At 61.7% G+C, this 23,499-nt stretch overlaps 1 protein-coding gene across 5 annotated transcripts; it reads right to left on the bottom strand.

The window, feature by feature from the left end:
- Positions 1 to 2,407: 2,407 nt before the first annotated feature.
- On the bottom strand, positions 2,408 to 22,949 carry TACC1 (transforming acidic coiled-coil containing protein 1). 5 transcript variants are annotated; one of them, XM_086628022.1, is made up of 14 exons: positions 22,795 to 22,949; positions 22,061 to 22,176; positions 14,310 to 15,405; positions 12,680 to 12,715; positions 9,861 to 9,921; positions 9,317 to 9,509; positions 7,680 to 7,735; positions 5,333 to 5,467; positions 5,098 to 5,174; positions 4,633 to 4,676; positions 4,379 to 4,539; positions 3,748 to 3,854; positions 3,023 to 3,143; positions 2,408 to 2,579 (listed from the first exon to the last, which is right to left on the bottom strand). In XM_086628022.1, exons 1-14 carry the CDS (start codon positions 22,947 to 22,949, stop codon positions 2,511 to 2,513), a joined length of 2,427 nt encoding a protein of 808 aa, XP_086484148.1. In that variant the 3' UTR covers positions 2,408 to 2,510. The 5 variants fall into 5 exon arrangements, with proteins under 5 accessions (XP_086484148.1, XP_086484149.1, XP_086484151.1 ...); XM_086628023.1 differs by having other exon boundaries at positions 14,310 to 15,398; positions 22,054 to 22,176; XM_086628025.1 differs by lacking the exons at positions 14,310 to 15,405; positions 22,061 to 22,176 and adding an exon at positions 6,894 to 6,902 and having other exon boundaries at positions 5,333 to 5,437; positions 9,389 to 9,509.
- Between the last annotated feature and the right edge of the window lie 550 nt (positions 22,950 to 23,499).

A 23,499-nucleotide genomic window follows, 5' to 3' on the forward strand; every position in this document is an offset into this window, starting at 1 on the left:
GTCACTCCCTGCGGTCACCAGCACCCTGCCCACGTCCAGCCAGTGGCACCAGGAAAAGGCCACGTGCATCCAGGCAGGAATGCTGTTCTGGAGCTGGACACGGGTGAGGAGTGCGGTGCTTGTCTGCGAACCCCAAACCCTGATGAAAGGAGGGAAGGGGGTCACGCTCCCGAGGGCTGGGGCGGGCGCTCCGACTCCCCAAACAGAAGCAGTCTTTGTAGATCGTCTGAAAGAGGCTTTTCTACCCATCAGAGGGATGTGGGGAGGACAAAGAGGAAAAAAAAAAGAAAAAAAAGAGGAAAAAAAGGTTTTCCCTTTCCATCAGCTGTGCAAAGAGTTGGATATTCAGCACACAGCTGCAGGTGCACAGCTCCGCGCAGCATCAGCCATCAGCTTCCCCACCGCACAGCTACCAGCCCCTGCACTGGGATAACTGGGAACAGGTGAACAGCCCTGGACTCCGCGTGCCAGGGCAGGCTGCCGGCATCTGTGCCTCTTAAGTGTACAATAAATTCTCTCTATACATAATATAACTAATAAAATATATATCAAGTGTATGGCTCTGATTTAAACAGATGTTCGCACTGCACGCTCAACACAGGGAATTAGAAAATAGAAGGAAAACAGCTCGATTCTTTTACAAAAAGGTAGCAGCAAAAAGGTTTGCGAAAGTCTTAGATAGGCTGGGTAGGAAACAGTCCAAACAGCAAATATTTCCCTTATTTGACACTTCACAACTATCTGTTCAAGGTGACAGTAAAGAATCCTCCATCACCACAGCTACTGCCCGGTCCCATCGATCTCAGGACAGGACAGTTCTGCACTGACCCCGGGAGGCAGCACCTCCAGCCATGGCACACCCTGGCACACCCCGTGCCACCGGTTATCGCTCACGGCTGCTGGGCGCTGCTCTCGTGGCTCCGCAGCCGGGAAAGCGCGGGGCTGCACAGCGGCAAAGCTCACCGGGCAAGGGCGGCGCATCAGCAGCATTACTGGGAGGGCACCCATGGGACCTACACACGGATCTAAACTCATCGCATCCCCCAGAGCCCCCCGGTTCCCCGCACGGCGCAAAGGCAGCCTCAGCCATGCTGCTGGAGCTTGGCGCGTCCGGAAAAGTAAACTCTGAAACAGAGCCGGCAGCCTGCCTGCGCGGAAAGTCGGATTTGGGGCTGCATCCAGACAGATTTCAAAGCGTATTTTACTGCTGTCTGGACCTGTCTTCGCCTGTAACGGCTGCCTTTTGTTTGGTTCTCTTAATATTCAGGGCCGTGAGGGCATTTTTGACAGCAGACCAGACCCAGGGCAGTACCGCGCTCCTCCTCCCCCTTCTGTGCTCGCTGCGGAAAAGAGCCTTAAGTCAGCAGAACCACAAAGTAGTTCAAGGTTTGCTTCCTTCCTCCTGCAACATCCCAATGGGGAACCGACCTCCCTACGGCATGGGGAGTCAAGAGCACGGGCTCAGCTTTGTGTATTTTAAAGCAGACTAGAAACCCCACGTTAAGGAGCCTCGGGAGGTGCCAGGGCTGCGGGCAGGGTGGCCACACAGAGGACAGACAGACGGACAAGTCCCAGCTCTCCAGAACCAACATCTCCCCCATTTCTCAAACACGCCTCGGTGCAGACCCCTCCCATGCTCCCCTCGGCCAGGCTCTCCTTCGAGAGGACTTCAGTTTCCACCGGCTCAGTGGCCGTGCCCGTGCTCCCAGGGGATGGGACGTGTAGCAGGACCGTGCCCAATGGGAAGAAGTGAGCAGAGAGCCTGAGTGCTCAAAAATGCTAATAAAGTGCACGAATGCAGAGACATCGGCTTCCCTCCCCCGAGGCTGGCACGGCCAGGGACGAGGATGCACTGTGCTGTGGATCACCCATGTGCCAGAGACCGGGACCAGCCCCTGGAATACCGCTGCCTCCCCCAAAACCCATTGATCTACTGGGAGGCTGCTTCAGCCAGGGGATCCACGCCGGTAGCCACAAACCACTGGTGGCATGCGCCTGGGATCCCCGAGCCCCTTCACTGCCTCCCCACCCATGCACCCGCATGCCACATCCCCTTCCCCAGTGCCAGAGCCAGCGGCTTCAACCCTGGCATCGCCCATGTCCCGAGGCAGGACCTGCCACGTGGCTGGAGCATGTGAGGACAGTGAGTGACGGAGCGTGTAGGGGCACTAACCCACCCCTGCCGAGGGGCACAGAGCCCGGGGTGTCACCTCCCAGCCGAGAGGTGGCATCTGTGCAGACAGACGGCGTGGTGGCCGCTCGCTGCTGACCCCGGAGGGACACGCAGCCCCAGTCCCATTGCGGGGGACGCAGCCCCGGAGCCCTCGGGAGACAGGGACAGCGCAGGGACTGGTGCTGCACGGGGGGGCTGCAGGGTCCGGCAGCCAAGCGGAGCGGGCAGCTGGATGCGTGTGCTTCTCTGCTGGGGGTGTTCCTGGGCAATAAGGCAAGGTGCTCGACGTTACGAGAAAAGCGGCCAGGTGCAGAGCGCCGGACGAGGGGCGGGAAACTCAGTCTGCCTTTCCCAGCTTCGCTATCAGCTCGTCGCAGATCTTGGTCAGCTCCTCAATCTCCTGGTTCTGGAAGGAAAGCAGACCTTGAGGATCCCCGTGGTGGCACAGATGGGGGATAACGCCTGGGCCCATCTGCCACTGAGCCGGCGCAGGAGGGGACAGCCAGCCTCTACATCTGCCCCTGCGAAAGCTCCTCCATGCAGCATCCAGGTGCTGCAGGGACCCCCCTCACCCCCAACAGACCCCGGTGCTGCACAGAGACCTGCAGCGGCCCCACCGCAGCCACCACGCTCTGCCCAGCTCTGCTCCCGGGCACACGCCAGCTCATGCTCCAAGACAGCCAAGCGCACGCTGGCCCTGATCCGGCAGCCACGTCACTGCCCGCAGCCGTGCACAGATCACACACGGATCACAACCCTGTCCCTGCCAGAGGGATGCCGTGCAGCCGTACGCGGGATGCCCTGGAAAGGCAGGGCGCAGGCGGGGTGGCTCGGGAGCGGACGTGGTACCTTCTGCTGCAGGGCTCTCTCCAGGGACTCCACCTTCATCTGCTCCTTGCGCAGCCCGGCGTGCAGCGCCGCGCTCTCCGCTTTGGCCTTGGTGCGCACCTGGGCGATCTCCTCGTTGGCTCTGCGGTGGGGTTTGGAGAGAAGGACACGGCGGTCACCGGGCGCAGGCAGGAGCGGCGCGGCACAACGTTAGAGCATGCGGCGCCGGCAGAGCCCGGCTCCTGCTTGCCTGGATGCATCGGAGGTGGTTTTCCCATATGGAAAACCTGCACGAAATGGGATTAATTCAGCTCCTCCAAACTCCTGTATGGAAACTCTCCTTTCCCAGAGTGAACTACACCAGTTCCTCACCCCCTTCACTTGAGGCTACCGTGTGTTGGTGACCCGCTGCTCACCAGCTGAGCGACCCCTTCGCGCACCACGAACATGAGCCCTCTGAAACGTGGAAACGTGTTAAGTGGCTGTAAGCAGACCGTGACCATCGGTTCCTCCGTTAACGAGACCCCTCAGCAGAGATCAGAGAACGCGCCGGGGGATTTGTGCTGGCTTACTCACCGGCAGCCCCAGTAAGTCACTTGAGCCTGAGGTTGTAAAACGCAGCTTTTCCCATCAGTAAGCTCCTGCCTCCCAACCTCAGGAAAGCCAGAGGGATACACTGCCCTACAAGGTCTTTAAGCACCCAGAAAGCTCCTCAGCACGCCCAGCTATCTTGTGCATGACCTTACTTGTCTAATTTTTCTTCTGCGTGGACTTTCAGGGCCTGATACCGCTGCTCTTCTTGCTTGACCCGGGTTAAATAATCTTGAGCACATTTCTTCAGAGCTTCTTCATTCTGGAAGAAAAAAGTACATCGGCCTGCATTGGGACTGAGCACAGGGATGTTGGGCTGATGGGGTGATACATCCTGTTCCGAGTGTCCCTTACGCTGGAGCCCCTTATCCAGCTCAGCAGCATGGAAAAATGGTGCGTAAACGGAGGCAGGGTTTCTCGGGGCACTTTGCCCTGGCACCTGCTCCGCCATGGCCACAGCTCTGCCCAGGGCACGATGCTCTGCCCCAGCAGCTCAGCAGGAGAGTGCTGGAGAGGAGCGCGGAGAAGAGCCGGCTCCCGGAGAGCCCGGCTCCTCGCACCGGCTTCCCCCGGCATTTGGAAGACTCTTTGCCCATTCATCAGAGGGAGGGCAGAGGAAAGCGTGCGAGCAGCCCTCCGAGCAAGGGCCGGGCGTTGGGAGCAGCACGGGGTGGGACGGGAGAGCCACAGTGCCGCAGCACGGGGCAAAGTGGGGGCAACACTGCACGGGAATGCTGTGTCCAGGGACCAGCACTGCGGGGAGACAGAGGAAAACAAGGCCAGGACCTTCTTAAAGCCTTCCAGGACACCCTTCAGGTTTTCGTATCTCCTGAAGAGATCTGACAGGGACCTCTCCACCGAGTTTAGGTCTGCCAGAGCCTGGTCCTTTTCCATGGTGAGCTGCTGCAGATTCTTCTGAGATGTCATGTTTGTCCTCTGCTCGTCCTCTGTGATGGAGAACAAACAGTGAGGACACGGGGACGGAGCGGGGGCAGCGGCAGCCCCGGCCCCATGTGCCCAGCCAGGCGACAGCACCTCACCTATCATCTGGGCGATGGTCTTCTCGTACTCAGCCACGATTTTCCTAGAAGGAAAGGAGACAAAAGGCAGGTAAGAGGCAGCAGGTTGTTGTAGACATGCACCTACAGCTCTGCTGCCAGCAACCAGCCCCAGGGCCGTCCCCTCCCCACACCACGCAGCCACCCAAGCCACAGCCGTGACTGCTGCATCTCCCACTGTTGCTCCCCGATGCCAAGACCTCCCTCCAGCTTCTGCCGCTCGGGCCAGCACAGCTAATGGGATTTTATTCCTGCAACAAAGGAACCAGCAGCTCAACGCAGCGCAAGCACAAAGAGTACACGGCTCCCAGCATGTCCCACGCTGAGGATGCTGAGCCGCATCACGCCGTTATGGCCCCGCTAACCCACCTCCCAGTGGGTCGCACCAAGCACAGCACCATGCTGTGCCGGGCAGCAGGAGGTGACCGCGCGAGGAGGTGCTCGTACCTCATCTCCAAGACTTCCTGGCGGCTCTCTTCGTATTTCTTCTTCCACTCGTTTGCTTCGATCTCCTTGGTGATTATCTAGGATGCAGCAGACACGGAACCCTCGGGACACACTCTGGGCAGTTTCCCTTGCTGCCCCACGCCTGGGGTGTGCAGGGACCAGAGCTGCCCCTGCAGCCCCGGGGTGCCCACCGTGCTGGGGTGCCCCCGAGCGGGATGGGGTGCCCGGCTGTTACCTCCTCTCTGATGAGCGTGAGCACGGCCGTCTTCTCGGATTCACTGAGGCAGATGCTGTCCAGGGGACTCTCGCTCCTGCTCACGCTGGTGACGGCCGCGGAGGACTTGTCCATGGAGCACAGCCCAGGAGTGCCCTGGGGGGAAGACCCAGCTAGGATGCCATGTGGGTTCTCTTTCCACCCTGCTTCTCCTGTTTGGGGTGTTCTCCCCCATTTTATCAGCTCCTGTTCAGGCACCGAACCTCGCTCCCTGCACACAGTCAGCTCAGAGCCCGGGATCCCGGACACCCGGCACAGCCCTTGCGGGGTTTCAGTGCACCTTCTGCCAAGCCCCTTGCCAGGAGCGGGGGCTGCGCTGCAGGACATGCAGGACCTGGCCTGGGGCTCAGCATCCCAAAGGGGACACAGAGCAGGCCTGTTTCAGAAGGAGAAGACTCAGCTCCGAGCAGAGCTGTGCTCACACCTGACTTCCCTTCACCTTCCCCAGGGCTGATTTTAAACACCCTCCAGCGCAGAGGCTCTTTGCTGGCCGTGGGCCACGGGCAGGGGTCTGCGAGGGTCCCTGCGGTGCAGAGATTCACCCTCCTGCACCACAGGGTCTAGTTGTCCCAGTTCCGAGGCTGCTCCCGCTATCCCCGCTGAGGGACAGCCCTGCTCATCCCACCGGGCTCCAGCTGTCCGGGAGAACTCCGAAAGCAGAGACACTCACGCAGGGCTCCCAGCACCCTCCTGTTTCCATTACGGGTGCTCCTACAAGGGACGAGGTGGTGGCACCCCCATTGCTCACAGCTCTCTCCCCGCCCCAGCCCAGCTCCTTTCCACCAGCGCTGCGGCCGCAGGGACCAAAGCGGGGGGAGAGCCCCACACCGTGACCTGGGCGCAGAGCCCTGCCTGGATGCCGGCCCCATCCCTTCCCTCGGTGGGGGGGGGGGTCCCACAGTCTGAAAGGCCTCCAGGAAAGCATTCCTTCGAGCCGAGGCTCACACCACCGCCTGCTCCTCCTTTTATCATCCCAGCCGCAGTGACAGCCCCGCACAGCCATCTCCTTGGGAACCAGCTGCCAGGCCATAAATAGAAAAGTGTTTCGGAGGAGGCAGCCTGCTTGTGCCGTGTTTTGGAAACGAGCACCGCAGCACTTCTCCCCCCGCTCCCTGTGCCGTCACCGCTGCCCACATCGGGAAGGACCGGGCACTCCACAGGCTCCCGCAGCTCCGCAGCAGCCGCCCCAGCTGCAGGTTTGGGTCCGGGCAGCCCAACACCCGGGAGGTTCAGCCCCGTGTGGTTCTGGCAGCCGCCTCCCACAGCATCTCCCAAAAGCAGGCGCACGCCGCAACGCCTGCCAGTACCCCTGCCCGCTGCTGGCCCCACGGCAAATCCTCCCACACCCTGGTTTTGGGACAACCCCGGCTCAGCCGCAGGAGCAGAGCCCGCCTGGCTCTCCCCAGCACCAAACAAAAGGTTCACTTTGCCTAAATGTCCTTGTGGGGCTTAGCGGGTTAAATCTGCCTTAGAGAAGCTAATTTCGCTGATGTTGCTAATCTCATTGTCATCTGCTTGCCACCTCCAGCAGCTTTGGCCAGGGGCAGCTAAGCTGGCACGGGGTGCCCCTGGCAGCAGAGGGGTCTGAGGCCATGCCGATGGCTCCTCAGGGTGTCCCCAGGCACATGTGCGACTGCCGGGGTGCCAGGGTCACTGGCACCAGTGGGTTTTCTTTAGTGCCCCATCTCTGCTGCCAGCTGCCTTCCTGAAAGCAGCGCTTGAGGATCCCTTGCGAAGGGCGCAGGCACCAGCCGGCGTCAGAGTTGGCCCCGGCCACCTCCACGTGAGCCACAGCCCCCGTCCTGTGCCACAGCCCTTCCCGGTGATCTCCTCTGCCCTTTCGCTGTCATTCAGCCACTACTCCTGCCACCCTCCCACGGCCGCAGCCCCGGCTCCATCCCAGCACCTCTCCCTCTCACCCATGTGCAGCAGCACCCACTCAGGAGGGAGTTGTCCCCTGCCAGGCTCCTCCTGGAGCCGGGAAATCACAGCTATTTTTATCAAGTCCCTGCGTGAGTTCTTCAAGAACTTCAGCTCCCAAAGAAACCCACTTCAGAGAGGTTTTGGTAGCACTTCTGGGATCAGCAGCAACGTTTGCTGCAGCTTCCCCGACCCTTCTGCATGGTGAGACAGGAGGATCAGCCCTCCCACAGCCCCACCGCCCCGCTGAGCCGCATGCCAGCACCGGCACAGCCACCCCACTGCCACCCTGGTACAGCCACCCCAGTGCCAGCCCCAGCAGTGCCACCCCAGCACCGCCACGCTGAGCCTGCCTGCAGGCAAGGCGGGGGGAATAAGCGGCACTCACGGAGAAGATGCCAGGCCCATCCTTTTCCATCTGCTTGGAGATCTCCTTGTCGAAGCCTAAGGACAAGGAAACACAACATTTTAGCTGCCTGGAAACAAGACCCAGGCGGTACGTGCAGATTTGCTGGGATGCAGGGGGGCACCCCGAGTCTCTGCATTCTCCTCCCAAAAGGCGTCTTTGCCCCCAGCTCCAGCCCTTGCAGGGGGGCTGCATCCTGCACCCCTCCAGCCTCTCCTGCGGCACTCCTGGGCATGGAAACCAACAACCCCCTCTGGTGGCAGGACACCCCCGGGCCGGTGTCCCTGCAGCTGCCACCCAAGCCAGCCATGCCCCAGGACGGCAGGGGGCCAGGAGGGATGGAGATGCACGGGTCGTTTTGCACTTTGCTGGCCAGACGCATCGCCAGGGCGAAGCGCAGCTGCTCGGGTTGCCCCAAATAGCACCAGCCTCGGCCCGCTGCCCTCCGAGGAGCTGCCGTGCGGCCCCCGCTATTCTTAGCAGCAGCAGAGAGAAGATAAAACCCATCTCCTCCCCCCTGCAGCGTGTGGGACCCCCTGCCATCGCTGAGGGTGGGAGAGAATTCATGAACCTCACTCAAACGACCGCAGATGTGACTGGCTGCTCACGTGTTAACTGGGCAGAGGAAAAAAGTATTGCTAGAGCCTGGCTGGGAACGGCGGGAGCGCACGCAACACTTGTGACTGCACATTTCCTGGCGTTTCCCCCCATTTATCCCTGTGCCCTGGCCAGCGGCTGCTTGCCACGCTCACGGCACCGGCCCCGCAGCCAGCGCCGAGCCTGCGCACCCCTGCCCGGCCCTCTGAGACCAGCAGCAACAAACAAAACCTCCCGGCCTCTCTGCTGACTGTCGAATTTTTCCTCCCTTCTGAGACAAAGGGCTGTTTTCCTCCCCTGAGAGCCTGCGGCTCCGCACAGCGCTCGGGAGAAATGATTAATGGGGACCTGCACGGGGAGAGCTGCGAGCCTTCCGTGCGGTGCTTGCACCTATAACTTGGCTATTGATTAAGTGTCACATTGCCTGGCTTTTAATTATTTTTTAATGGATTGGTCAGAGATGTTAATTACACAGGAGACCGACAGCAAGATGCCACCAGGAGCATTAGCGGAGGTCTCCTGTAGCAACATGGAGATCTCCATCAACTACAGCCTCTGGGCTGGGGCTCCGAGTGCCGCCAGCTCCGCTCCCGGCGCAGGCTGTGCGCAGGGCACACGGAGACGTGGAAGGCAGAGCGCGCGTCGGGAGCGTCGGCGGCCCGGCTGAAGGGCGCATGGTGGCTCGGCTCAGCCCTTGGCTCGCTGGTGTTTCGGAAGGGCACCTGGGCAGGGACCCTCGCCAGCCCACGCCACGTCCTGCCGCAGCGCGATGGGGGCTGTGGGAAGAGCGCTCTGACCAAGGGAGCCTAAAGACAGCCTGTACCATGATTTTTCCATAATGGAAACGGCACAGATAAGCAACCGGAGGTTTCATTATAACTCGCGGCAGCCCTCAGCCCTGTCAGTGTGAATAAGCCATGATGAAGCTGCGCTGCCTCAACAGCACCGCTTCGCTGCCAGCGGCTGCCCGGGTGCCCGCACGGCATGTCTCCAGAGCCGGAGGCAGCGGGGACGCTCCTTACCTGCCTCCGTGCCGTGCTTCGCCACTGGCACGTTGGAGCACTCAAAGTACTCCAGGTCATCTTCTGGCTCACCCTTCTTCTCCAGCCTGGCCGGCTTCTGCATGGAGGTGGTGGAGGCCAGCTTCTCCTCATCAGTGGCGTGTCCATCCTGATTTGCAATATCTGGGATTTCTGAGATCAACGGTCCTTCATCCTGCAGGATCAAGGCATACGATTAAGCGGGACTGAGCTAATCCATGAAGATTAGGCAAGCAGGATGCCCGGACAGTCCATGGAAAGCACGGGATGCTTAGCATCACATACACACACCCCCCCCAGGGGACAGGGTCATCCCGGGGCTGAGCACCATGCACAGCCCTCCTCCCTCCCTGCCCTCAGGGAAGATGTTCTCCCTTGGCTGGGACCTGCTGCTCCCAGGGAACCAACCGGCCCTTCGGTTGCTGCGGGCACCCACCAGCCCACGACTCAGCCGCCTGCTCTGCCCACGCCGCCAGCCGAGCACCCCGCGCCCAGCCAGCAGCTCCTGGGGCCACATCCCACCTACCCGAGCGCAAACATCCAGGACCAGGGACTGCGTCTCATACGGCTTCACCTTGCAGCTGCTCCTGCGGAGGAGAGAGAAGCGGGCGGCTGAGGTGGGGGCCGGCGGGGGCTGCGCGGGGAGGGGGAGGTCGCGTGCGAGACAGCCCAAGCAGGGGGAGGCAGCCCCAGCGCCAGCGTTGCACCCCGCCGCGTGCCAGCAACCCCACTCCCCGGTGAAATATCGAGCAGAGCAAGTTCTGGGACCAACAGGAGGAACAAGCAAACAAAACACACGACTACAAAGCGATCGGGTTTGTCTTGGAGGTGTTTATTCCAGTTGAAGGTGAGGATCAAGAAAGGACCCCGAGGTGCTGATGGCGAGAGAAGCAATTCCCAAAGAGCCGGTAAAGAGAGATTTCCCTCGCTGCACCCTCGCCCTGCGCGTCCAGCGCAATGGCATCCCGAGCTCTGAGCGCCCACTGCTTTTCCGCAGGAAGGAATTATTTCCAGGCCGCCTCATGCCCCGTCTCTGCAGCTGGAGGTTTGCCTGGGACACCTCCGCAGCATCCCCGTGTCTCCTGCGTGATCCAGACCCGGTGGAGAGCTCTGCTTTGCTCACGGGAGAGCACCAGGGTGATCCATGGTGCTGTGCACTCCCTCCGCCCCATGCAAATGCTGTCCCACGGAGAGGGGTCTCGCGGATGGCAGGTTTAGCTCAATTGCTCTTGGGGGTGGTCCCATGGCTGGACGCCCTCCCACGGGGCAGCTGACCCCAGGACTTCGTCCTGCATTCCTCAAAATGCATCATCCTGGAGCCCAGTTGCGCGGGACCGTGGGCACAGCCACATCCTGGCACACCAGGCACCAGCATCTGGGATCAGCTCAAGGCAGCACACGGACAGTGGTGGAGCTGCCCCTGGTCCGTGTCACCAAAGCTCGTGGGGGCTGCGGGAGTCAGCGATGAGGTGACACGTGTCATGGCATTCCCCCTGGCACGCAAACGTTAGCGATCTCCCCCAGCTTGCTGCCATGCCCTGGCCCCCCCGAGACAGACGCCCTCTGAGCTGGAGCATGAGGGCCCACCACGGGTGCGTGGGGAAGGGTCTCCACCTCCACGCTGGGAGCCACTCCCCGTGGGGACACGGGCTGGGGCTCGAGCAGGTTTGCAGCGAGCCGTGCCAAGGTCTAAAGAATCCCCCCACCCGCTCCGCTCCAGCCTCCCCGTCCCATGGCACGTGCACCAGCAGAGCACGCCGAGCAGCGCAGCACACGGCAATTTCATTTGCACGCTGATGTGCACACCCAGGCAGACTGAAAAATCGCTCTTGACTGTTTCTCTCCATCGCGCCCGAAGGCGAGCAGCTCGCCGTGTCCTTACCCGCCCCCTGCTCCCACCATGTCCTTACCCACCCCCTGCTCCCACCATGTCCTTACCCACCCCCTGCTCCCACCATGTCCTGTGGCCGTGTTATCGCACCATCCAGCAGCTGGATTGGTCTCCCCCCCCCAACACCAAGGTAACATGGGGAAATGGGGAGAAGACAGCCCTGGCAGGCGGCCCCAGCTCTGCTCCACAGCTGGGACACACGGGTCACCGGCGTCCACAGCCGGACCGACCCAAACGTGGCAGCGCTGCCTCTGTGCCCGCCTGATGCATGGGCAGCCCCGCCAGCTGCGGGTCCCGCATTAAGAGACAGACATCCAGTGTCCAACATCGCGCCGGAAAGAGGCAGATGGGTTCTCAGCCGAGATGCTGGCAGTGCCCGAGCCCAGCGCTCATTCTGCTCGTGCACATGGCAGCCGGCACTAAGTGGACACGAAGGGCACTGGGAGGGACGACGCAAGATGAGGAACTGAGCCCAGCACGTGCCTTCCTCCGACTGCCCTGGCACGAGAGCAGAGCCCAGAGGAGCCCAGAGGGTCCGGGGGGCTGACAAGCTGCAAAAGACACAGAGCATGGCCGGGAGGCTAAATGGGGGTGACCCCAGAGACTCCTGCCTGCCCTCCTGCAGGATGGGAGTGCGGGGCAGTGGCAGCCCCTGGGGGGGCACAGCACAGGGCACTCGATATTTCACTGGTGCCCCATCGCTTGTGCTGGGGGTGCAGCACGGCCCCGCTGCAGGGGCACAGGTCACGGGGCAGCAGACGAAGGCTGCTTTGCTCCAGCCGTGCTTTCTAACCCCCAGGATCTCGCAGACCAGCTCCAGCGCCCCGGCTTTGGGCACAGGGGGGATGCTTCAGGGGAGGGCCATGGGCAAACCAGCTCTGGCAGCCACCAGAGATCTGCAGATAGCCCTGTTTGGCGCCGGCTGTGACGGCAGAGCTCCCCTGAGACCAACGCATCCCAGAGCCAGAGGAGATAGCCCTGGACCCCCTCACTGCCCAGCTGACCCCAGGGTGGTTTTGCATGGGAGGGAGTAAAAGACACCCTCATCTTCAGGACTAAAATCTACCCGCCTTTGCAGGGACCTGGATGGCACAGAAGCCGCTCCCCCTCCGTGAGCCGACGCACCGGTTTCGAGTGCTTGCACATGGTCAAAGAGCGTTGCGAGCCGGCGAGCTGCAGGAGCGGGCACGGGCACACGCTGCTGGCATGGGCGCACGCCGCCGGCACAGCTCCGCTCTCCAGTCCTCCCTCGCTCCCAGCGCTCGCCAGGCCAAGCTGCCCCAGGGACCCAGTCTGAGGGGTGCGGGGCACAAACGAGACAGCAGAGAGCACAAGTCACAGGGCCAGGAGGAGCCTGCATGCCATGGAGGCGAGGGGGTCAGCACACACCCAGAGAGAGAGGACAAAAACCAGCAAAGGAAAAGAAAAATAGAAATACAGAAGGGAGTACTTACAACAGAAAACAGAGAAATTTCACTTGTTCAGTAGTCCTGATGCACCAAAGCACAGACAGGGAGAGAGACAGACAGATGGAGAGAAGAAGAGCATGTGAAAAGACCTGGATATTAACTCTCCCCTGGAGAAGCACAGCGAGTTGCCAGCTCTGTCTTTTCGGAAGGAAAGGACACAGATAAAGGATGCCCTGATTTCACATTTGCTATTCGCAGTGACAGGGTGAGATTCGACCACAAATCCCGCTGCCAGGGAGGGGAGTGCCTGGAGCGGCCCGTGCTGCTCCGAGGTGATGGAAAGGGAGCCGGGAAATTCCCCGCTGCTTCCGCCCTCCGCCAGCTCCTGCTCGCCCGCGGTCACGCACACGAACACCGACTCTTAAAATACCCACATCAACTCTCTGCAATGTATTTCTAAGAGAAGAATATCCAACATACCCCTACATTTTCCTGCTAGGCCTTATCTGCTCTCCCTGTTATAATCCCTTCTCTAGTTTTCCCCCCGGAGAATCTGTGAGCAGAGTGATGGCTTGGTTTGGTTTTACTGCCAAAGCAGCCACAAACTCTGTGCTCCTAAAATTTCCCCTTTCAAGCTTTTTTCTTGCTTTTGCTTTCAATTTGCTTTCAACTATTACCCACGTTAAGTACAATGTGGAAGGACCCAAAACAAGCTGGGCGATTATTCCCTTGTGCAATACCCGCTCTGCTCCCCTCACCCGCCCGGAGACCCCGTGGAGAGGGGACACGGAGAGCCCAGCCCGGCTCCGCAGCGGCTCTGACACGTCAGGCCGAGACTCCAGCACTGCCCAGACATGGGCTGGAGCACGTTTGTGATGCAGCAGGTGAAATACCCAGAAACGGCAAGGCTTAGCCATTAAGCCCATCCCCAGAGGAACAGAGCGATGCTGTCTGCGCTCCCACGGGCACCATGAAACGTCACCATCTACACGGGGGTTTTAAATAGCACAGTTCAGGAACTAAAAATGCTCTTAAATAGTTCAGCAAGCGACAAGCAGCTGCCTACCGCCCGGGCAGACGTGATGAAAGCAACAGACCATCCGCCTGTTCGGTCTCTGTTCTCTGCCCCCGTCACACAGAGAAGTTCAGGGGCAGCAGCTCACAACACGTCCCCGCAGCACCCGATGAACCAGACCCGCGGCCGCAGCTCCAGACGCCCCACAGACCCTCGTGTTCACTCGGCAAACCCCGCGGGCTCCACCTTCCACTACAGCTTTGCTCAGACTCCACGGCCCCGGCGCCTCCACCCCACGAGCTGGAGCCCCGAGGGATCTCCAAAGAGGGGATCCTGCAAAGCACATCCCGATCCAGCCCGCCCCGCTCTGCCTGGGACCCGGTGCACCGGCACCTCTCTGAGACATCCGTCCCTCTCTCCCATCCACCACAGAGCGACCGGGGTGCTGGCAGGGAGAGGAGCTGCCGCTCTGCCAGGACAAGGGGTGGATAAAACCAGGGTGGCAGCAGAACCCTGAGGTGCACATCGGTATTCCGGGCTGGCTCAGAAGGTGCGGGAGCAGGAGCACCATCGCTGCCACCGCAGCTCTGCCCGTGCGCAGGGGAACGGAGGGGGCCGCCAGCCCCCAGCCAGCCTCCCGCTCCGCGCACCGGCACTCACGTTATCAGGCGCGACTTGGGCTTCTTCGGGGAGTCTCTGCCTTTCACGAGACCATCCTGCACCTCCAGCGTCTGAGACTCGAGGATTTCGTTGAGGCTGTTATCGGCAGCAGGGCAGAAGTCGGCGGCGGAGCTGGCAAGGGTCTTGGTGGGCTTAAAGGGATCCACAGAGTCAAAGTTATTGGGGTCAAACTGGTAAGAGCCCTTGGGGAGAGTCGGCGAGTTTTGCAGTGCTGAGCTGGCACCAGAGGGGTTGAGACCCGGGCTGTCCCAGAGCAGGGGACCCGGCCGGGGGGAGCCCTGGGGAGGCGGTGGCTCCGTGGGACCCCTCTCCACATCCTCGGCTGGTTTCCTGGGGGGCTCGCGGTGCCTCTTCGGTGTCAGCTGCTTGCTGGCTGGAATCCTGCTGCCCTTCCTGGCCACAGCTCTCCTGGCCTCTGGGCTCTCTCTCCCCTCTGTAAGACCGACCTCAGGTTTTGGGACCTGCCCTTCGGACTCCGGGGCCGGGTACCCCTCCAGCTCATCGCAGCTGCTGCTGGGATGGGAGAGATGGCGCGGGGATGCCTGGGGGGAGCTCTGCAGCCGGCAGCCCCCGGTCACAAAGGGGTTTACACTCTCGTCGTACTGCTCAGGGTTGAACTGGTAGGACGCTTGGGGCACTGGGGTTTCCTCTGTGGTTTCTCCTGCTTTCCTCCCCAGCGAAGGTGCCTTCCCTTTCCTGAGCTGGCCCCGGCTCAGCGAGCACTCCTGGGCCAGGGCATCAGCCTTCGGCTCCGCCAGCCCCATGCCAGCATCTGCTGGGTCCTCTCCTGACATGACCCGCTCCTGGGTGGCTGTGCCCGCATTGGGCACCGGTGCCGGCTCTGCAGCGGGCACGGCGGCACAGCCAGCGTCAGCCCCACTGCCCAGCGCAGCCGGCAGCCGGGTTTCAGCCGGCAGCTGCGTCAGGGGTGAGTCTTCGGGCTTGGATTCCCCTGTAGTATCCGAGTTGGCTTTAGTGGCTCCGGTCTCCAGTTGAGCCTCATCTCTGGGGTGCTTCCCAGGCGAGCTGTCCCGGCTGCCTTCCCCTACCAGCAGGTCCCCACGGCCGCTCAGCTCTGCAAAGATAAAAGGAGCCGGTTAAACCCCTGCCTGCCGTGCGCCCCCCTCCAGAGGGGCTCCTCTGCCCCCTCGCAGCTGCTCCAGGGTCAGATTTTACTGGGGACACACAGCGTCGGGAGGGTCCCCTGTAAACCGTGAGCTCCTGATACAGCAGCCACACGTGGCCGACGCTCACAAACTGTCGCTGCGATGCATAAACGCGAGGAGCCAAAGCGCCGGGAGAGCAAAATCCCTGCGCACAGGGAGGGAGGGAAGGGGAGGCACAGCAGAGACCCCCAAAGAGCAGTGAGCCCGCAGGAAAGGGCCTGCCGGGAGTGGGGCACGGGCACTGGATCCGCTCTGCTCAGCACCACGCCTGCCCGCAGCTTCCGTCCTGCCCACCGGAACTCGGCCGCGCGCTGCCTGCACCTCTGCCCGCAGAGATCCTGCCCGTGCACTTACACCAGGCTCCCTATGCTGCTGCCAAGAGTTTCTTAATCACAAATCCTGATCCATGACTTAATCACTATTACTCCAATCCCTTCCCCTAAATCCTTTTACTGTTTAATCTTTTCTTTGCTGTCAGGGGATGGGGAAGCTCCTTACCTACCAAGGCATCCTGAAAGCTACACCCACCAAGCACCCAGGGCCAGGACATTGGCACAGGCATGCGAACGCACTCAGTGTCACCTCAACTCATCCGCACCTCTTCTCCTGCATCACAACCAGGGACGATTGCACAGACTCCCAGGATAATGCAGAGCAGGACGCTGGGGCACCTGGGACCTGCAGCTCTCACTGGCATCTTTCTGGGGACATGCAGCCCAGCCAGGTCCTCCAAGGACAGGACAAAAACCAGTGCTTGACTGAGGACCGAAATGATCTGGAAACCTGGCTGGGAGCAGCAGCATGGGTGATGCAGGGCTTGTGCCAGGGAAACCTTATTGTGCACCCTGGCACTGAGGTGACGGCCGCAGAGGGGAGTCATGTCAATCATGCCCTCATTTCACAGGGAGGAGGTTTGGCTGGGGGATGCCAACGACCAGCTCCCACAGACCCACACGCACCGGCAGCCCGGAGCATGTCTCCCTGGAAAGGCTGTTTCTGCCACGGGGCGTTTGCAACCCGCTCACGTTTGGTGGTGAGCGAGGGAGCCACAGGCTGGCAGGAGAAAAGTGAATCGGGCAAATATCTGGTCCCTGGGCTAACCCAGGACACGGAGCCAGCAACCCTGACTCAGCTGATGGCTCGTGGTTTGCATAACTGATCTCCAGGATGCTAAAAGCCATGGAAACGAATCATGAGGGGCTGCATGCTCCCTGAGACTGCAAAAAAGCTCCCTCCAACTAGACATTGCCTCGCTGCCCCAGAAACTGCACCAGTAAACACAAATCCAGTGGATACGTACTTGGAGTGCAGCCACAAAACACTCAGAGGCAGTGTCTGCCAGGCCCTTCCATCGTTAGGAACCAGGAAAACCTCCTTAACAGTCCCCAAAGAAAACTTTATTACACTCGCTGTGTTGCTCAGATGTTTTAAACCTCACTGAGACAGCCCTGAGTAGAAGAACAGACTTCAAAGTCAGGGCAAAAGGCACCTTTTAAATGCATTTTACATTCCCACTGGAAGGTTTCGCCGCCGCCGTTCTCACGGACATGAGCCCATCCTGGTTTCTAACCCGAGCCATGAGTAATCACTTCTTGAATAACAAGCACTCGGCACGCAAACCACCTCTCCTCGCCGCGGGGGTCTGCAGGGCGGGGAGAGGAGAAGGGATGGCGCACGTGACCGTCCCTCGGAACAGCTGCTTCTGCACAAAAATTAGAAGAACCACCCACCACCCAGGTCTTCCAATTTTGTGATTCACTCCTGTTCCGCACGCCCAGCCCGCGGCACAGCCCGCTCAGCCGCTCCGGGCACTGGGGCGCAGCGGGAGGCGCGGGCAGAGGGCAGCGCGGGGGCTCGCCTGCGGCTTCGGCGACCTGCTGAAGCAGGACCGTCCCTGCCGCGAGCTCGGTGGGATTTTCGCCCTTCTCTGGAGAGGCCCTGGGTGCCAGACGGGTATTAATCACTCGTGTGAGTTAAGTGCCACGCTCAGCGCCGCATCTCAGCGGCAGCCCAAGGGGACCGAGGGGATGGAAGGAAGGAGAGCCGGAGGAGCCTGCCCACCGCCGCCGCAGGAGCCCCATCGCTGCCCTCTCCCATTGCATCCCAGTTTTCAGTCCTGCCTGGGCCGAGCTGTTCCCCTCCCAGGGAGCACAGCCCCAGGGTTGAGGGCACCCCAGGACGGGCTCGCATTGGCACCCAGATTGCTCCATACAGAGGACAAAGGCAGGCAAAGCCACCAGGTCAAATAATTCTCCAGAGAGTGCTGCCAGGATGAAGACTTCACTGCCAGGATGAAGACTGCGACGGTTTGTGGGGCAGAGCCCTGGGGACCCGCTGGGCTCAGGGGTGCTCCCGGGGCACCATCCAGTGCTTCAGCTGCCTCTCACGGGGGGGAGAGCCAGCCCATGCCCCTCCTGGCCACTGCCAAGCGCAGGACCAAACCCTCCCATAAAGCTGTCCCAAAGGCGACGGCATTCTGGGCAAACCCACCCCACACGGGTCCCCATGCCCAGCAAGGGCTGGGGGGACAGCCTGGCCCCGAGCCCCCCCGGCCCCACCAGGCAGCCACAGTTTCTGCCCCCGTGCATTTCCTCTGCCTCCAACGCAGCCTCCCATCAGCTGCCAAACCCGGGAGCGTGCGTTCCTGCAGGAACAATTACACAGGATGCAGAAACCAGTGACCTGAAGGGTCTCGGGGCACTCAGGAAGAGCCGAGGTCTGTGCCCCGGCCCCCCCAGCTGTGCTGGGTACCAGCATCGCCACAACCTCGCTGCAGCACTGCCTGTTCCCAGGAGCCCTTCCCAACCCCTGCTCCTCCACAGCCTCTGCGCGTGTTTAAACCCCAAAGGGCGCACAGCTCCCCACCACCCCCGTGTTGGAAAGCCACTGCGCCGGCCCAGCACTCATTCTCTCTGCCCACGTCTCCTGCCAGGGACACCAGCCTTCAGACACAGCCCGTGCCTCCCCAGCCCCGCTGCCTCGCCAGCCATCTCGCTGCCCTAACCCTCCTTTTGGGCTGAAACTGTGCAGAACACCCCACGGGACCCCAGGGAGGGCAGTCTGGCAGCCACCCATCACATGCAGCCACCCTCCTTGGACCAGTTCTTCCCACAGGCATCCCAGTGGATGCCTTTTGGCAGCATCCCGAGAAGGTGACCCCCAGCTGTCCTGTTTCACCTCTGGCACTGTGCCCTGCAGCTGGGGATGTTTTAGTCCCAGCATGAAAAGGGACACTGCCAGCAGCATGGCGTGCCCAGGGACTCCAGGATCCATCCCAAACACAGATCCAAGCAAAGACACCCCGGATCGCTGCAAACAGCAGTCGTACCGGCTGTGCACGGACTGCAAACCTCCCTCTGCGCGGCCGGCGCATGCGGAGGGGACACTGCACAGTGAAAATGGAGATTTCACGCTCTCCAAAGACAAACGTACGGACAGGACAGTCTGGCACCACAGTGACAGGCACCGCCATCGTTACGCTCGCCTTCCTTAGCCTGAAATTCAACAAAACACCGACCAACTCGGCAGCGTTCCTGCGCGCCAGCCCTCGCTCCCTCAAATGAATCAGCGAAACTTGGCCGCAGCAGCGCTGCAACGCGAAGGCTCCGCGCCCGTTTCATCCCACATACAGCAGCAACGATGCCCCGCGCGGCCCCGATGCCAAACGCTGGCGAGAGCAACCCCTGCGCTATCTGCAGCCTGTGCCCGGCTCACGCTTTGTGCCCCCCGTGAGCCACACGTTTCCCCCCTCCCGGCTCGCTCGCAGGCTGAGCACAGGATGTCTGGCCGGTGCCTCCAGCTCAGGCTTACGTAGCTAACGACTTTTTTCCTCTTTTAGCTTTCCGCTTTTGTTTAACAGCCGTTGATCTATTTTTAAATCTATTCTGGTAAGAATTGGCATACCGGCAAACGACGCTGCCGCTAACGCACCGGAAAACACGTGCCCTGCATCAGGGTAACAGAAGTAAAAGCCGATGAGCCTGCTCCCACCGCTGATGGATCCGTATTTGTTGCTTCTGCTCATTTCCTCGCACAGCGTATCTCCTTCTGGCAGACAATTGAAGATAACTTCAGCAAGAATGGGACAGAATTACAGTCTCCACCATCCGAGACAGCAAGGGGAAAACCATTTGAGTGATCTTGAACGGGCACAACGCCCCAACCACCAAGCCTGGGGGATGCTGTGCCTGCCCACAGGTCTGTGCCCGTGCCGCTGCCCCGGCCCAGGTGCACACAAGCTTTGGCAGCAGCTGTTCCCCACCAAGTGCCGGGCAGCGGCTCTCGCCGCACGCGCCAGCTCGGCTGGTTCAGCGCTGACAAGCTGCCATTACGCAGGATCGCCTCCTCATCGCCGCGTTTGTTACCGCTGCTGCTCCCGAGCTGCAGCCAGACCGACGGGCACGTGCTGCTGCAGAACAGCATTGTGCAGATGAGGGCTCAACATATAGATTACCTAAGGGAAGGTGATTTAACATCCCAGGATGCCCTCTGCACACTGCAAACCCTCAATTGCACCCAGGTAATCCCCTCCTTCCACCATGTAAGAGACGCGGAGGAGATGCACCCGAAGCCCCGGGCAGGGAAGGGATGGAGCCGGGTGCAGTCGCACAGCGGGTCTGGTCCGGCTGCCTCCAACATTCCGCTCTCCACCAGCCAGCACGGAAAAACAGCTTTCACCAGAGATCATCCGCTCGGCGCTGCAACACTGCGACCTTTGTGCGTGGGGTGCCGGGAGCAGCTGGTCCCTCGCTGCTGCGCCGGGCTGGCCCCAAGGAACTGTTTGTCCCAAGGTGCCGGGGCACAGGCACGTTTTGGGGATGGTGGGTTCCTGGAGTTCAAGGCAATGTGCTTCCCTGAGCAGAAGCTTTGGCAGAAGTGATCCTCATACCTGCTAGGAAGGCCTTTATCTCCTCTCTCCTCCTCACCAGACATTATCCCCCAAAGTAAAGATGCCTCTATCATCCCTTCTTAAGAGAGAAGGACTATTCCAAGAGCTGCCATTATCGGAAGCATGAACCAAGTGCTCTCTCCATCAAGGCAAATAAACCTGTGTTTTCCACAGGGATGGATGGGGACCCAGATCCATCCCAACAGCAAAACAATGCCACAGGAGATGGAGAGCCACAGCACCCTGTCACTGTCAAGGTCGTGCAGTACTTGGGCTCCCGCACGGGGAGGACGCAGGGTCTGGTTCAAGCTTGCACGCTTTGAAACCCGGCTGAGCAGTCAGCTGCCAGCCTGCGGTTGTGAGCGCTCAAGAAAAGCACAATATTGCAAGTCCCGTTCCAGGGGCCCTGCGGCAGCGAGTGAGAGCAGAGGATGCTCAGGATGGACCTTCCAGCTCCCCCATGTGCTGCCCCACACCCCGGAGAGGCTGCCCTGCTGCAGACAGCCTTGGGGCTCACATGTCCTGACACTGCCCAGTCACCCCGCTCTGCTGAGAGAGCAGAGGGAAGGGGAGGTCTCCTCGCTGCCCTGCCCCGATAACCTCCAGCGGTTGTTGCAAAGGTGCTGGAACTTCAAAGCCTCCTCCTGGCAGCATGAGAACAGACATAAACACCAAGCTCAGCCACAGACACCAACTGCAATTCCCCCTGGAGAGAAGGGTACGGTGACAGGGGGCAGCTGGTCCCCAAAAGGCCAAGGGTTAATGCGGAACCGTGCTCAGAGAATCAGTAGCCAGTGTGAGACACAAGGACAAACCAGCCACAGCACAGGACCCTGCCCAGAAGCCCCTGCGTTTTCAGCAGATCCCTCGCAATTTCCCTAGAAATGGGGTTTAGCAGCGTTGAGCTTTTGCATCTTTAACAGCAGCTACACAGCAAAGACACCCGGCTGCTAACCCCAGGGAGAAGAGACCCGTGCAACAAAACCACCACCACCAACCGGCCAGGGGAAAACACAAACCCAGCACCACGTCAGCTCCTGTGCAAGAGCCGAGGGTGAGTGGCACATGGGGCACGTGCGGGGCAGCTCCGCCAGCCAGCAGCCTGCTCTCCGCAGCGGGCAGGGGTGGGAGGCAGCCCCGAGCACCGTGCAGTCTGCAGGGGAAGTGGCAGAGGGCAGTTTCACTGACAAAACGATTCAACAACATCCTCAGTTCCTCTCGATCCATCACAGCTGTCCCGGCTGCATCCCTGGGCACAGCCTCAGCCCGGCTCAGCAGCTCACAAAACCAACGTGCAGAGCTTTGCCTCCTGCAGCCTCTCGCTCTCTCCCCGACTCGGGGACAGCAGGAGGGTGCAACCGGTGGTTGCAAAACAGCACAAGGATAATTTGCACTTAGGCATGAGCCAAGGGGGGCAAACAGACCCTTCTGAAGCCGCAGAGCAGTCCCCTCCCTCCGAAGCGATTCAATAAAATCAACGTTTCACTCAAGGGAGAGAACAGCCCTCAGCACAGCACACAGCCCCAGTACTGGCATTTGAACCATCCAGGCCATTAACCACAAAAAATGTGGCAGGCGTTACTCAAAACAAGCAACTTCTCCTCCTTGACCCCACCCTGCCTTTCCGCATCCGGAGCGGAGCACCGAAAAGCAGAAGGTGGACGCTAGCCCCTTACCTTGGCTCCTGGCCTCGGGCTCCGGCGATCCGGGCAGCGGCTCGCAGAACTCCTTTAGTGGCGAGCGGGTCGGCGTTTCTGCTTCAGGGGTCTCAAAATTACCTTCGGAGTCCGAGCTGCCGAGGGGGGGGAAAAGAATGAGGAATTACCGCTTTCAAGGCTAGCTCTGACATCCTCCACACTGCCCACGCATCCAGCCAGGCCGGCTCCCGGCCCGGCCGGCCGTGGGCATCCTGCGGCGGCCGCTCTCCTGCCCAGCGGGACACGCCAGCAAACGGAAACGGGAGAGCAGGTGAACCATCAGCGTGAGCAGCCCCCCTGCGTCCCCAGCCCTCCTCTCGGCCGAGCCTCGGGGATCGCTCCTGTCGGGCCCTTCCCAGGCTGCCCGAGAATCCGCCACGGACCTCCAAGGACGCGGCAGCCCCGCCGGCATCTTCCCCCGCCGCTCCGGGGGGCTGCCGCGCAGCACGCCCGGGAACGAAGCCGCGATGCTCCCGGCATCTTCCCGGGAGCGCAGCGCCGAGCACCGCCGGGCAGCGACACGGCTCGGCCGCCGCCTCTGCTCGCCCCCGCTCCCGTAGCCAGGCTGCGGCCCCCCCCCAGGCAGCCAAGCTGATGCCAGGCAGCGAGCGGGCAGCGAGGGGCGGAGGGGGCGGGGGTCGGGGGGGCACGGGCGCTGCCCGGCCCCGCGTGGGTGGGAAAGCGGACTCGGGGAAGGGGACGCGGCCACTTGCCTGAAGCCGAGGGCCGTCCCCTCCGCCGCCGAGTCCTCCTCCGCCCCTCCGGCCCCGCCGTCCTCCCCTTCGGGGCTGCCCCCGCCCCGCACGGCCGACCAGGTCCACCGGGCCCACTGCACCGGCGAGAGGATCTGCCAGGCGCTGAACGCCATGGGCCCGCCGCAGCTCCGCTCCCCGCCGGGCTCACTGCGGCCGCGCCGCCCCCATCGCCGCTCCGCCGCCAAGGGCCTCCCCGGACTGTACTACTCGCCGGCAGGGAGAGCGCCCGCCCCCGCCGCCCCCCGGCACCGCCCGGCCGGGAGGGACCGGCCCGCGGGAGCCCCCCCGCCCCGCCGCCCGCCCGCTCCCTCCTCTGGACGCGCCCGCGGCGGGGTGGGGGGCGGGATGCGGGCTGCGGATGCGGGGTAGCGCTCCCGAGCCCCCACCCCGCCCGGTCGGGTGATAACGAGCTCCCGCGCCCCTCCCTCGCTCTCCTCCCTTCCCACGCAAACTCTCAAATCCACCTATTTCTGCCCAAACGCGGGGCCGGGGCATCCCCGGCGCGGGGGAGGGGCGGGGGGCGGCACATCCCAGCCAGCCCACCGCCACCCCCCGGGATGCTGCGCTGAGTGTCCCCCCCCGCCCCGGCCACCTGCGCCAGAGGGCGGGGGGCTGGGAAACCAGATCCCTCCCCCTGATTTATCCCCCGTTATCGGGGCTGCA

This window comes from Tauraco erythrolophus, chromosome 29 (assembly GCF_009769465.1).
Source record: "Tauraco erythrolophus isolate bTauEry1 chromosome 29, bTauEry1.pri, whole genome shotgun sequence".
In the NCBI taxonomy this organism is placed as follows: Eukaryota; Metazoa; Chordata; class Aves; order Musophagiformes; family Musophagidae; genus Tauraco; species Tauraco erythrolophus.

Coding starts and splice junctions, on each gene's coding strand:
- TACC1 (XM_086628022.1), bottom strand. CDS start 22,949: ATGGCGTTCAGCGCCTGGCAGATCCTCTCGCCGGTGCAGTGGGCCCGG. Junction 4,677..5,097: donor CAGGAAGTCTTGGAGATGAG/GTACGAGCACCT, acceptor CTTTCCTTCTAG/GAAAATCGTGGCTGAGTACG. Junction 3,855..4,378: donor TCCTGGAAGGCTTTAAGAAG/GTCCTGGCCTTG, acceptor TTTTTCTTCCAG/AATGAAGAAGCTCTGAAGAA.